The sequence below is a fragment of the Aulonocara sp. 'chitande type north' Nkhata Bay genome, linkage group LG14 (assembly GCF_057382095.1).
Source record: "Aulonocara sp. 'chitande type north' Nkhata Bay isolate Kocher_YH1m ecotype deep benthic linkage group LG14, A_spYH_male_GT1.1, whole genome shotgun sequence".
Classification (NCBI taxonomy): domain Eukaryota; kingdom Metazoa; phylum Chordata; class Actinopteri; order Cichliformes; family Cichlidae; genus Aulonocara; species Aulonocara sp. 'chitande type north' Nkhata Bay.
The window spans coordinates 35,983,296-35,995,809 of NC_141357.1; the positions used below are offsets into that span (position 1 = coordinate 35,983,296).

General features: G+C 42.6%; 2 protein-coding genes across 5 annotated transcripts; one reads left to right on the top strand and one right to left on the bottom strand.

Moving 5' to 3' along the window:
- The first annotated feature begins 200 nt into the window (after positions 1–200).
- LOC147315126 (uncharacterized) lies at positions 201–3,163 on the top strand. The gene is made up of 3 exons (XM_086260322.1): positions 201–367; positions 1,339–1,744; positions 1,944–3,163. The coding sequence occupies exons 1-3, from the start codon at positions 205–207 to the stop codon at positions 2,779–2,781; spliced, it is 1,407 nt and encodes a 468-aa protein (XP_086116448.1). The 5' UTR covers positions 201–204; the 3' UTR covers positions 2,782–3,163.
- A 1,992-nt stretch (positions 3,164–5,155) lies between these two features.
- dcun1d5 (DCN1, defective in cullin neddylation 1, domain containing 5 (S. cerevisiae)) lies at positions 5,156–12,386 on the bottom strand. 4 transcript variants are annotated; one of them, XM_086262378.1, is made up of 10 exons: positions 12,266–12,386; positions 9,486–9,535; positions 9,270–9,312; positions 8,582–8,678; positions 7,553–7,688; positions 7,230–7,321; positions 7,044–7,152; positions 6,382–6,486; positions 6,163–6,265; positions 5,156–5,587 (listed from the first exon to the last, which is right to left on the bottom strand). In XM_086262378.1, the coding sequence occupies exons 4-10, from the start codon at positions 8,644–8,646 to the stop codon at positions 5,532–5,534; spliced, it is 666 nt and encodes a 221-aa protein (XP_086118504.1). In that variant the 5' UTR covers positions 8,647–8,678; positions 9,270–9,312; positions 9,486–9,535; positions 12,266–12,386; the 3' UTR covers positions 5,156–5,531. The 4 variants fall into 4 exon arrangements, with proteins under 4 accessions (XP_086118504.1, XP_086118505.1, XP_086118502.1 ...); XM_086262379.1 differs by having other exon boundaries at positions 7,553–7,658; positions 12,266–12,385; XM_086262376.1 differs by having other exon boundaries at positions 7,553–7,718; positions 12,266–12,380.
- Between the last annotated feature and the right edge of the window lie 128 nt (positions 12,387–12,514).

Sequence of the window (12,514 nt, forward strand, 5' to 3'; positions counted from 1 at the left end):
CTTTCTTTCAGCTCCGTTCTGCATCTACAAGCTCCACTTTCTTCCTAACTTGAATCGTTGTACTTTTACTGGCTGCTGTTTTTAGACTGAATTTGGACACTAAAGAAGCATACATTTAATTTCATGTGCGATCACATACTCGTGTATTTTACTGCCCTCAAACTGTAAAAACCAGCTGACTTTTATTTCCTCTGCAGGTTTAAAATGTTAACCAGGTGGTTAACTTTCACAGCCTTCCTCGCCGTCCCAGCCAATCCAGGAAGAGGAGCTACCGGCCAGGGCACTCTGACTGTGGCCCCCACCTGCCGGGTCAAAGGTCATCCAGAGGTGGAGTTGACTTTACACTGTGGAGATGGAAAGGACTTAGGTGAGTGAAGACTCCATCTCACTCTCTGCTCTCTGAAGGCAAACGCTGACTTCTGTTAAATGTAGAAAGCGGTCACGTTCCTGCTGTAAATATTTCAGACTGTACATTAATAGAAACCAATCTAAAGGAATCTAAAGCGATAACACTTTATAATAATTTTGGCTAACAATGAAACTTTAATTATTCAAGTATAGCTGCTAAATAGCTGGTTTGTGAATCAGACGCAACTACACAATAAAACACAGATAATGCTTACAGATGTTCACTGTAAAACACAGGTGTAGTAGGTGGATGGGGTTGCCCACTGCGCCTGCTGTGTGTCCCTCTGTGTTGTGTTGCAGGTTCTCAGTAGGTGGAGTTATTTAGTGCACCTGGCCGGCCTCCCTGGAGCATATAAGAGCTGTTGTCTCCACCACACGCATCCAGCTGCTAACACAAACTAACACACCTGAAGATGTTTACTCTGTTTTTTGTCTCTTTTGGTTGATAAATCAGAAAATTTGTGTCTCTCTGGGTCTCTGACACCAGCAGCTCTGACATGAGAGAAAACTTTCACTGAACTGAACGTTGGTGGTGTCCCACTTATTACTGTTGATTATCATGTTTATGAAATGTAACCAATGATTTTTAAAACAGAAAGGCCTTTATTTCAATTTTTCTTTAAAAAAAAAAAAAGCAGCTGTTTAGCTCCTCCCCTTTAAGGCGCCTTTCTTCTGACCAGCTACCCCTCACAAACAGAGGGTTTGAAAAGCAGGTGGGCGGAGCTTCTGTGCTTACAGCCATAGCTTTGTGCCCATTTCAATACCGATAAACCATAACTGTTTATAAAAGATGGATGGATTCTATTTATTATTTATGTTGGAACCAGTCTCGAGTGGATGAAAGAGGAACTGCAGCATTGCCACGTGAGACACAAAGGAAAGGTTTTTGTGACACTCTCTCTCTTTTGGTACTTCTTCTCTCATATGCAGGTGTGGTCCAGTACTGGCACACCCCCTTTGGAGACCTCCACACTCCTGGTTCCCATGGTAAACTGGACCCCGTCGTCATGCACCATGACGGGAGCCTGCTGGTCCCCAACACCAGTGCTCTCCACAGTGGCCTGTACTACTGCCTCCTGCAGCACACAGAGGGTACTACACTGTGGCCGTATGAGCTCCACGTCGGTCACAATGGTCAAAACCTTCAGGAACTGGGAGAATACAAGCAAAGCAGCCGCTGTGCTGCATTCAGGTTCAGGAGGGATGCTGGGTCTGAGGAGGCGAAGCAGGCAGGTGTTTCAGCCGAGCTGTTTGCAGGAGCTGTGGCTGCATCAGTGCTGCTGACCTTTGTGTTGGGATTCAGCATTGGAGCTTTGAGCAGGACTCATGTTCTGAGGTGAGTTCAGGGACTTACGTCATTATTGGTGCCTCTTGAAGAAGTTTTAACCCAAGCTAAATCACCAGCATTGGAATCAATGTATTTTTAAACAAGTATAGAGAAAGATGCAAACACTAGATAATCTCAGTGTGAGCCAATGAGAACACCACATGTGGACTGACCCTTTTTACATTAAAGGTCTGTTTTTTCCTCTCAGGTGTTCAGGGGCAGTCAGGGCAAAGCTGCGGTCACCAAAACGAGGACGAAAGCGCCAAAGCGACACAACCGACCACGGCCCCGAGGTCAGCATGACAACCCTGCCGCCCACGAACGAGAACCCGGCCTCTGAAAACGACCAGGTGGTGCACAACAACTCTGCGCCTAACCTGTCTCCTCCTGCCAAACCTCAGAGAAGCTTCCGGCACAAACGAGAGGAAGACGAGCCACCAGAAACCACTGCATATCTGGAAGGATGTGACTACAAGGAGGAGGAGGAAGAAGATGGAAGATGCACAGAGAACAGAAATAAAGGCAGTGATAAGGAGTTAGAAGAGGGGGAGAAAGAGAGCCGGTTTGGTCGCTTGTATCTGATAGGAGAGGATGGAGAGAGTCAAAGTGAAACAGATGAGTATGAGGAGGACAAACATGGAAGCGAGAGCAGGGAGGTGAAGAGGAGTATGGTGCAGGAGGAAGAGGAGGCGGCGGCGGCGGCGGCCGGTGAGGAGAAAGATGGTGAGACGGAGATTTCCAGAGATTCTGAAAAGTCAACTTTTGAAAGTGAAGATGAGGCGACAGGAGGCAAAAACAAGGAGGTGACCGATCAAGGAGCGCTGCCGCCCTCCCCACCACGGCCAGCCCGCCGCAGCCGCGTCATCCGCCTGTACCAGTATGACGAGGACGGCCAGCGATACGGCCACCTTCCAGACCCTGGCCCCGACCCTCCTCTCCCCGCCCCCAGATTTAAACAGCGCTCCGTCTCTCTGACGCGCCTCTCCGCCATCATGGCTGCAGCCTCAACAGGGCCACTGGACCAGAGTCAACAGGAAGAAGGATAGTGAGCAGACGTCAAACTTCCACATGGACATTTGATAGATGCTACAGAGAGTGGACAAAATAATGACAACACCATGGCTCAAGTCGAGTCCAGCTCTACAAACTTTGTTTGGAAGGGTCGCCACATTTAGCGCCACAAACTTATAACTTGTCATAAGTTATATTTGCATTATAACTATATATATTATAATTTCCACTCATGCTTACTTGCAGATCTGAGTTGCACTGATTTGATTTTCTCAGAAAATCTGCAAAAATGTACAATATAAAAGGACTTTCATGTTTTGAAGTTATTAGTTATGCTGTAAACACCTGAACGAAGCAGAACAGCCATCTCCCAGTTGCTGAACTGAAATGATGAACACCTGTACCTGATATGTTGGGTGTGGGATCGATGTATACATACCCTAAGACTGGACACTGTATTTTTATGAGGTCTGACGGGTGAATCTGCACACGCACTTTTTATATCTGGGAATCAATTTTTGCATAAATTTAAAAATAAAAAAAAAAGCTAAAGCCATCATCAAAGTAATGCTATGACTTCATCCTGGATCATCTCTGCATCCTGCTGATGAGATTACAGCTGAAGCTGAACTAAGCTTCACTTTTGTAATACCACTTTGTACCACAAGGTGACACAACAAGTAAGTTAATCTTACATATGGGTCGGGTCAATGATTTTAACTTGTACGCCGTCATACGGGTGTATCTGTTCAGATGAAGTTTAGATCCACCAGCCTGGGTCAAGTCAAGGAAAATGGGTATTTTAAGGAATCTTGAAACTGAAGTGGTACGTGCCATGTCTGTGTGCATTTTTATTGGGACTGTGGTGACATCTGAAACTAATGAGAACCCTTCCTGCACTAATGCTTGTTCCCATCACCCAGGTTTCTGCAGAGACTGACACCTGATGGTTTTTGAAGGACAATAGGGGCAAATCTCTAAACTATGAAAAAGTAAAACAGCATAAGACAGAGCATATGGACCAGAGGTCACAAGGTGCAGGCACAACACCTGAAATAGGGCAGCATGGGCGTGAATGGAGGTTAACGCTGTTACCTCAGAGCACGGCCTGGTTTAAAGACATCCATGTTAGGTTAACTGGTCATGTATGTGAGGTAGATGAAGTCCTTTAAGTGTGAGCAGTTAAACTGTGACTTGTGTATGGATGAAATGTGAGTAAATTACTTGCCGCTTCTGAGAATGTCCTCGCTACTTGTAATGATTAAATCATTATGCTATTATGCTTTCATGTATAAAACAGGACATGATGTCAGATAGTAAATTTAGTTTGTGTTTGGGGGGGAAATCAGTTGACTCTCCCTGCTCTCTTAATTAAGGATTAATCTTCCACTTATTAAGGCAGGCCGTTTACTCCAGCAGTCCCTGAACTTTTTAGCGCCACAGACCGGTTAAATGTCAGACAATATTTTCACAGACCGGCCTTTAAGGTGTCGCGGATAAATACAACAAATAAAATGATACGATCAAGACAAAAACTGTTATTTTGTAAATATAATAATAAACGCAAATTAACTGTGTAATTTTGCAACTTTATTAGCAGCATCCTCCTAAAATGCACCAACAACATTGAGAGTAACATCCTCCTCTTTGCCCCTTAACGCTCTCTGGTCGCTACGGTAAAGCGTAAATAATTCTTTCAAAATAAGACACAACTACAACATGGGAAAAAACCCAGGGAAACAGAGTTAACAATAAAAACCCTGAAAACCATTAATTTCACACCTGAGCCCAACAACCCCGGTACCAAACGACTCATGGACCCGGGGGTTGGGTACCGCTGGTTTACACATTCTAAATTGATGTGCAGTTCAAAATTTGTTGTAGGGCCCAGATTATACCGTGCAAGGCATACAACATGAACAGTAAGCGTTAACCAGCCAAGAATATATTCTTATTTACAGCGGTGAAAGAGTCTCATGAGTAAATGTGGAGAAGTCCAAGAAGAAATGTGAAACATTATGAGCTCTGGGGAAACAACTCCCCCTGCTGGTCACAGTTTTAGTTGACATTTGCAGCTGGTAATTTTAGAAAGTACCTTTAAAGTTGTTGTTTTTTTTTTGTTTTTTTTTTTTTAAAGCATTCACTAAATTAACTGCCCAGAGGGGTTTCAGGATAGCTGTAGAGTGGTGAGACTTGCTTCTAGCAGGTTAGGTGCTGGTTATCTGGCAGGATGTGGTCTAATAAGAAGTGTTAGGAGGTAAAGGGATAACTGCTGTATCTGCTCAGGGGTTGCTGGACTGACACCTAAAAAAGAAATGGTAAATTTCTTCAGGCTGACCAGTTTCTGCATGCCTTAGTGTGTTAACACGGTGCAGGAGTGGCGAATGAAACCTGGGCTCTGCAGCTTGATGAATTTCCATTTCCTTTTTATTACTGTCAAAACGTCTATAAACAAGACACAAAAATGGGGGGGAAAAAACAAAACAAAAAAAAAACATAACATTTAACATAAATTCCACAGCTCTTCTCAGTTCATTTTCCCTCTGACAGTTTCTTTTCTTGAAATTAACACTATTTAAAAAAAAAAAAAGTCTTCTCAGCAGGAGGAAGGCCTCTTAGCATTTGGGCGATGGTGCACAGGCGCCTCTAACGGGATTCGAAGGTCCACAGGGACGAGGTTGTACTCCATATTTCTGTGTATGTGTGGATGAAACCTTTTTCCAGACTCCTTCCCGGGTTCTCAGTTTTCTCCCTCTTCATCCTTTTGTTTTTGTGGCTGTTAATGCTATGAAGCTGACCAACTTCTTCGCCATTCCACGAACTCGTCTAGAAGCACCGGCCCTGCAAAAAACAAATAAACCCGTAAATATAGACAAAGGTGCGCCTGCACGTTATTACTGTTCAGTGAAGACATGAAGCCATTTTAAGGTTTAAAACTGAAATGCTTGTTTAACATTCTTTTGCAGTTATACATGTTGAAAAGTTTGCTTAAACAGCTGGCCATTTAAAACTTAGAAAATAAAAGAATCTTAAAATCAATACAAAAATGGAGGGAAGCTGGTGTAAATTTATTAACATCAGGACTGCTGTGGCATTTTGGACTACAAGTGATGGACAGATATTAGATTTCCTTTCACAGAAATCAGTGAGCCATCACGGAAGACCCCCCAGAATTATAACATGCTCATCCTTCTGTCCTAAGAGTGTGAACCGATCCAGATGTGTTCTTGTGTATTATGACAAACTGTGCGACAGCGGCCATTCCCAAACCAAAGCCCTGGATGGTCCAGGTGGGGCGATAACTGGCCAACACATCCTATTCCATGTTTGGACATTTCATACAGGTTTATATTCCCGCCTTGAAGCAGCTCTGTAAGAGAGGCCTGCACTATTTTCCTAGTACAAGTGGTACTCACAAGCTCCATCCTCATCGTAGTTACTGAGGTCTGGGTTGATGGTCCGGCTGAACTCCAGAACATTATACCACTGGTCTTTATTCAATCCCTTGTACTTGGACTGCTGTGGGAGACATTAATGGGAGGGAGACCGTGAGGAAACAACCCAGAGAGAGGAGTGAAGAGCTGTTTGAAGATGAGCTGATTTCACATCTCCTTTATCAGAGCAATGAGATTTACCTCCAGGAACTGGCTGAAGACTGGGAAGAGCGGCCATGACCTTCCCAGCAGCAGAGCCAGCATTAATTTTGCCGTGTCCATGTCCAAACTCCTCTGGTTCTTATCCTGAGGACAGAAGCAACTCAGTGAGTGAGCTCAGTAATAAGTGCAGCAGTTCATATCTCTTATGATCCCATGAATGCGCTGATGAGTGTTTCCCCCACAATCCCATTAGTCATAACAGTTAAACCTAACTGCACGGTTGCTGCACTGAAATTGAAAAGACACTCCCTCATTTATGGTTATTTAAAAAAATAAATAAAAAAAAATCCAGCTGCATCAGCAGGGAGATTCACTGCATCAAGCTCCGAGTCAGAATTCAGAGACTTGATCTGAAAGCCTGTGTTGGTGAAGTTAAGCTTCATTTATGGTCACCACACCAAATCTTTTCAGAAGCTCAGAGTTTAAATGTAGCATCTGCTCCTCCCGGTTAAAACATGGTCACCCCATAGGGAACTATTTTGTGGTAATTTGGCGCTTTTAAATTATTATTTTTATTCCAACTTTTCCTCATAACAATCACAAAGTCAGGAGCACAAACACTGCAGACATATTACAAAATGATGCTCAAGGATTTTTACAGGCTTAACTTCCAAATAATAACAAAAAATAAATAGACTCACTCTGGCAAAGTCAAAGGCGTATCTGTAGATATTTTTAAAGGTTGCAGCATCGTTGAGCTCACTGCGCAGGTAATCAAGTTTACTTTGTAATCTCTCTGTGCAGTCACACCTGCATGTAGACGAAAACACATTTAAGCGTATTTGTAACCTCAACCACAAATAAACTGAAAGAATAAGATTTCTTACTGTAATATCGTCATTCCCCTGAGCCACTCGTCTTTTGTGAAGTACCCCATGTTTGCTGCTTCTAGATGCCACGCTAAAACTAACATGATAATCTGCAGGAAAGAAAGAGGAGATTCAAACAAGTGTAAGAAAGCTTGTTTCCTACCATCTTTATTTTTCACAGAAAAAAAACATTTGTTGCTAAAATAAAGCTCCATAAAACATTCTCACATCATGAGTGCCTCACAGTCTCTTTTCTGAGTGTTACCCTATGACTCCTGATGGTCAGGAGTTCATCAGGTAAGGGACATGCAGAGTGACTAAGAGTCAAGCTGCTGACTTACATTCTCTGGTTCCACGCCGATGTCCTCACAGAACTTCTCCATGGCCTCTGGGCCGAACACCTTGTCGGGGGCAGCGTACTTGTGGAACCAGGCCAGGCACTTCTTACTGGAAAAGGGCTTGTCAGTGTTGATTGACCTCGGACCGCGGATCAGAGGTCGGGTAAAACTTCAGCACAGACCAAACATTTTAAAGATAAATGTGCAGCCATAACTTCAGGAGGTTGTTACATGGCAGCTATACAACAGCTGGACTACAGTCAAAGCAAAAATACAACAAAGGATTTCACCCTGTGAGAGCTGGGATAGGCTCCAGCACCTCTGACTCTGAACAGGGTAAAGTGGCTCAGAAAACAGCCTGTCAGTATTTCCTGCAGATTAATGGCAGCGCGGTGGCTCAGTGGTTACCACAGCTGCCTCACAGCTGGATGTTCTCCAAGAACATTGGTGTATCCAGTCAGCCAGCCAGTTTAGAATCAACTGCTACCAAGTCAGATCAGATGCTGCTGTATGCAAATGGCTCGGGTGATTATTCACATGAGACTCAAACTGTCACCATATTTCATTAAAAACCTGAAATTAAGTCTGCACGGACATTTATGATGTACAGAGCTGAGGCACTGATGGATTATCCACCTCATTTATATCCAAGAATAAAGCAAAGGTACCTAATAAAGTGGCACTTTAGATACTCTCCTACAGTCCTGAAGACTGAGGCAGTGCTGATTAAGATGACAAGTATGTGCTGAGTGCCTCGATTAGTAAGGAGCATAACTCACAACATGTGTGAAGATATGCGTTTTGGCTACATCCTCACTGTGACTGCAGCATGAGCATTCATCTACACTCTTAATACACAATGAAGAAGAAGAGGAGAAGGTGAAGGGCTCAGAAAGCCTACACCCGGCTGAGAGAGCATCGAACTCACAAGGTAATCAATAAAGGTTCAAGAAGCACATAGGATGGATAGAAGACAAAGGTTAGCGGTGCAGACACAAGACACCCTCAGTGTGAGCAGATAGATCTGTTTACCTCGTAATTTTACAGTTCTGCTCATGATCATCTGCATCAGGCAGCTTCCTCTTCTTCACAGGCATCACGGCACCTTTACTGGGCTTCACTAGCTGGGCTACATTTACAGAGCAAAGACAACAGTCAAACATCCGTTTGACCCTGGAGTGACTGAGCCATCTTAGCAGCTACAACAACTCAAGTACATTTACAGAAATGCTTTACTTTGTATGCTTCATACCCAAAACATTTCCTCCATCTATGATGGGTATTCTAACATTCAAAACATTCAAAACACTTTGATTACTGAATTATCTGAAAGGGTAACTGTTGAAATGAGACGGCCAATTATGGAACAAGTATTGGAGGAGCACTGACGCAGTGTAACAATCAGTTAATCTAATCTTGGGTCAAAAATCTGGACTTTTAAGTTCTGTGTTCTTTCATTAGTTTAACGTCAGTAGCAAATCAGTACATCTTTGGGCTTTAAGCAGCTGCCTTCTGCAGCGGTAGGTGTGAAAAAATTTAATAAAAATCAACGCCTGTGTTTTTTAAAAACATACTTCTATTTCTACACATCTTTCTATTACCCTTCCCTGTTAAAATAGAAGTAAACTGAAATTCATGGTGTGAAACGTTTTTATGATTAAAAAAATAAATAAAAAAATAACAGCACACAGATATATATGAGATGTGTGAGAGGTTGTACCTGTATACTTCTGCCTGCCTTGTCCATTCAAATCTAAGCAATGCTGGAATAAAACAGAAAACTGGTTTAAAAAAAAAAAAAAAAAAAAAAAAAAGTCTGCACAGCACCCGATAAGCTGATGGATGCTGTACGCTAAAGTCCAGCAGTATTATCACTGTAAACGTGCCGGACTACACCGGCGTTGTCTGCTACACACAAATCAACACAAAAACTCACAAGCTTGTCCAGCGTTTCTGACAGCGTGCTGATGTTTGCCAGGACTTTTCCTACGAGAAAGCACACAAGCACTGACTCAGCATCATTCAGGGAATGTCAGCCAAGGAAGACCGAAGGCATCAGCCAAAACACATGCGAGGCATTACTAACACCACCATCACTTTGAAACCAAGAGGAAAAATCTGATCATAGGTCAAAGACCTCAGATGAGATCCAAATTTTTTTTATAGTTTCTGTAAACCAGAACGGTTTAGGGTAAATATCTGATACTGTGACTATGAATGGAGTCTCAGGAGCGCAGCTCAGGTTCATTCAGAATGATAGATGCTTGAAGTCTCTAAAATATTTGGATTTGTGTGGTGTTCTCTCATTCTGCTAATATGAATTTGAGTCATTTTCAAGATATTTATGAAATTATCAAAATAACAACACTAGAATTATTATTATTAATTATTATTATTTTTTTTACAACTACTTTCAAGATTTAAATGAAGATTGAAGAAAATTTATTTAACACTGGCATGACGTGAGTACTTTGTATCAGCAGATTTCCAAAGCCAAGGCATTCGGATCATATCTGTGCGTCGTTGTTAATTGAAGTTTCATTGCAGTTGCCCTCCTGGCCTTACGGTCAACTGAACGTTCAGAAATTCAAGGAAAGAACCGATTTCTGCCTTTAGAGCTGTGATTTTAAGCCTTTGTGCCAAAGCAAAACAAACAGCAAACCAAAAATTAAGACTTGGCTGTCTTCATATGTGCAGAATGCCATGTCATACTCTCTCATTTCAAATATCATCACTTCTTTTGATTGCAATGTTAGCTGATTTTAAGAACAATGAGCACCACTAAAGTATGACTTGCATCAATCCTCTTATCACACAAGAACACATACATTGTATGGTCAAAAATATGGGGACACACCTCTTAGTCTTTGAATTCAGGTGTTTTTAGTTCCATAGCCACAGGTGTATAAAATCAAGCACCCAGCCATGCAGTCAGCCTTTAGAATGACTTGTGAAAGAATGGGTCGTTCTAAAGAATTAACAGAAATTGAGTACTACTGAAACAGGATGCCACTGTTGCAACAGGTCAGTGGGTGAAATTTCTTCCCTTTTAGATATTCTGCAGTCAGCTGTATTATTGTAAAGTGGACGTGTTCAGGAATCATTAATCCACAAAGTGGTAGATCATGTAAAGTTAGAGTGCGATCGCTGCGTGCTGAGGTGTAAAGCACATATGTTCTGCTGACTCAGTAACTGCAGACCTCAAAACCTCTGACATTAAGATCAGCATGTAAACTGTACACTGGGAGCTTCATGACATGGGTTTCTATGGCAGAGCAGCTCCTGTGGGTGTATTATGTGGGCAGCCTAGAAATTTTGTTTATGTAGTGTAGATTCCTGCTGCCTCTGGTTCAGACGCAGCTCTCTTCTACCCTTTTAAAGCAGGTGAAGTCTCTCTATAAAAGGATGTTTAGTTTCCAAGGCCCTCATTAGCTCACTATATTAGCATTAACAGATTAACTCGGGCTGAAGGCTGCTGACATCACAAGTCCAGCTGCTCAATTATATCTCCTCACTATCAATCAGGCCAATGAGGTCAACTGAAATGACATTTAGTACTTTGTGCAGTTACAATGTTTCGTTGATGCAAAAATCTCAGGGGACACCTTGACTTGTCTCAGGGCAGCACTGAGGAACCACAGCCTTTAAGTATAGGACCCATTGGAAGTTTAGGATCATATGTAGACATGATCCCATGTTGACATGATCCCAGACACATACACAACAATGAATTCTGTGACTTTACTCCCCATTAGGATCATTCAAGTGATTCCTGGAGATGTGTGGAGAGGCAGAGTGTGCCATCGCAGCAGCTGTCACAAGTACGATTCATAAATGCACAAAATTCACTTGAGTACTGTTAAAATGAATGGTGACGCCATTGTTGGAGATTGAAATGGGCCAGTTCGGAAACACTGTTTTTGTTCGGTTCGGCCTGCATAGCTGGTTAAAAGGAAGGAGCAAACAGGGACTGCCTCATCACACTAAATTTCCGTTTTCGTGTTCAGTCTTGATATAAAAGCTCACCAGAAAAACGAGGACACTGCTCGGAAGAAAACAGGCGTTGTCACGTTTGCATTTCAACAAAAACCACCAAACGTAACTGTCGCGCAGCTGCAGTGTCTGCGACGTTAAACGCGAACTTTTTCCAGCGTTTGAACTGTTAAAAATAAACATGGTAACGACAGCACTGCTGCAGAAGCAGTTTAAAAAGCTCTGTGGGAAACACACGTCACCATTCCTCCACCACACACACCTAAAGCACAAGACACAGGTACATATTGAATAAAAAGTCTGTTAAGGGTCTGGACTCTGTTAAACTTTAAACTTTGGGCTAAAATCCAAACTGCTGCGGGTCTCCGCCTTTGATGCTAACGTTAGCTAACCAGGCTAGAATGACTAATAGACTTCGTGCCAGGATGTCGCATTTTGTCGCCACTTAAATGTTACAAAAACATGATTCGTATTACAAATTCCACATTTATCTCCTTCATTTTCTTCAGAGAGTCAGACTTGACTCACAGGGAACCTCTTTTGTTTGCTAGCTAACATTAGTGGCGCACCGCGGGTTTCAGAGCTGCTCTGCTAACGTCTGCTAATGTGTCCAAACACGCATCAAAAGTCTTTAAATCACTCGCATCATAATTAGACGCAAATATAAGACAGATGCCTGGGGCAACACCTGGTAATTGATAGGGCACTGTTTTAAACACTTACCACTTTCAGTCACACTCAGACTACTGTCTCAGTTCCACCTGCTTCTCTTATGCCGGAGTTTTGGCTGGAGCCGGCGTTTCCGCGAGAGTGGACGATACCACCGCTTTATGGGGGTGCAAAACGAAATTAGCGTTTCCCTCTTCAGAGAAATGTGCGCGAACGCTCTTTTTTAAGAATGGATGTTTATAAAACACGACATTTAACCTCATTTACAAGAAGGATATATGGTCTTAGGCAACAGTTATCAAA

What these genes read in the sequence shown, in the direction of transcription:
- LOC147315126 (XM_086260322.1), top strand. Translation starts at nt 205, where the DNA reads ATGTTAACCAGGTGGTTAACTTTCACAGCCTTCCTCGCCGTCCCAGCC. An exon ending in TGGAGATGGAAAGGACTTAG is followed by an intron (nt 368 to 1,338) that starts GTGAGTGAAGAC and finishes TCTCATATGCAG; the next exon opens with GTGTGGTCCAGTACTGGCAC. An exon ending in AGCAGGACTCATGTTCTGAG is followed by an intron (nt 1,745 to 1,943) that starts GTGAGTTCAGGG and finishes TTTTCCTCTCAG; the next exon opens with GTGTTCAGGGGCAGTCAGGG.
- dcun1d5 (XM_086262376.1), bottom strand. Translation starts at nt 8,646, where the DNA reads ATGCCTGTGAAGAAGAGGAAGCTGCCTGATGCAGATGATCATGAGCAG. An exon ending in CAGAACTGTAAAATTACGAG is followed by an intron (nt 7,719 to 8,581) that starts GTAAACAGATCT and finishes TCTGTGCTGAAG; the next exon opens with TTTTACCCGACCTCTGATCC. An exon ending in AGGGGAATGACGATATTACA is followed by an intron (nt 7,153 to 7,229) that starts GTAAGAAATCTT and finishes GTCTACATGCAG; the next exon opens with GTGTGACTGCACAGAGAGAT.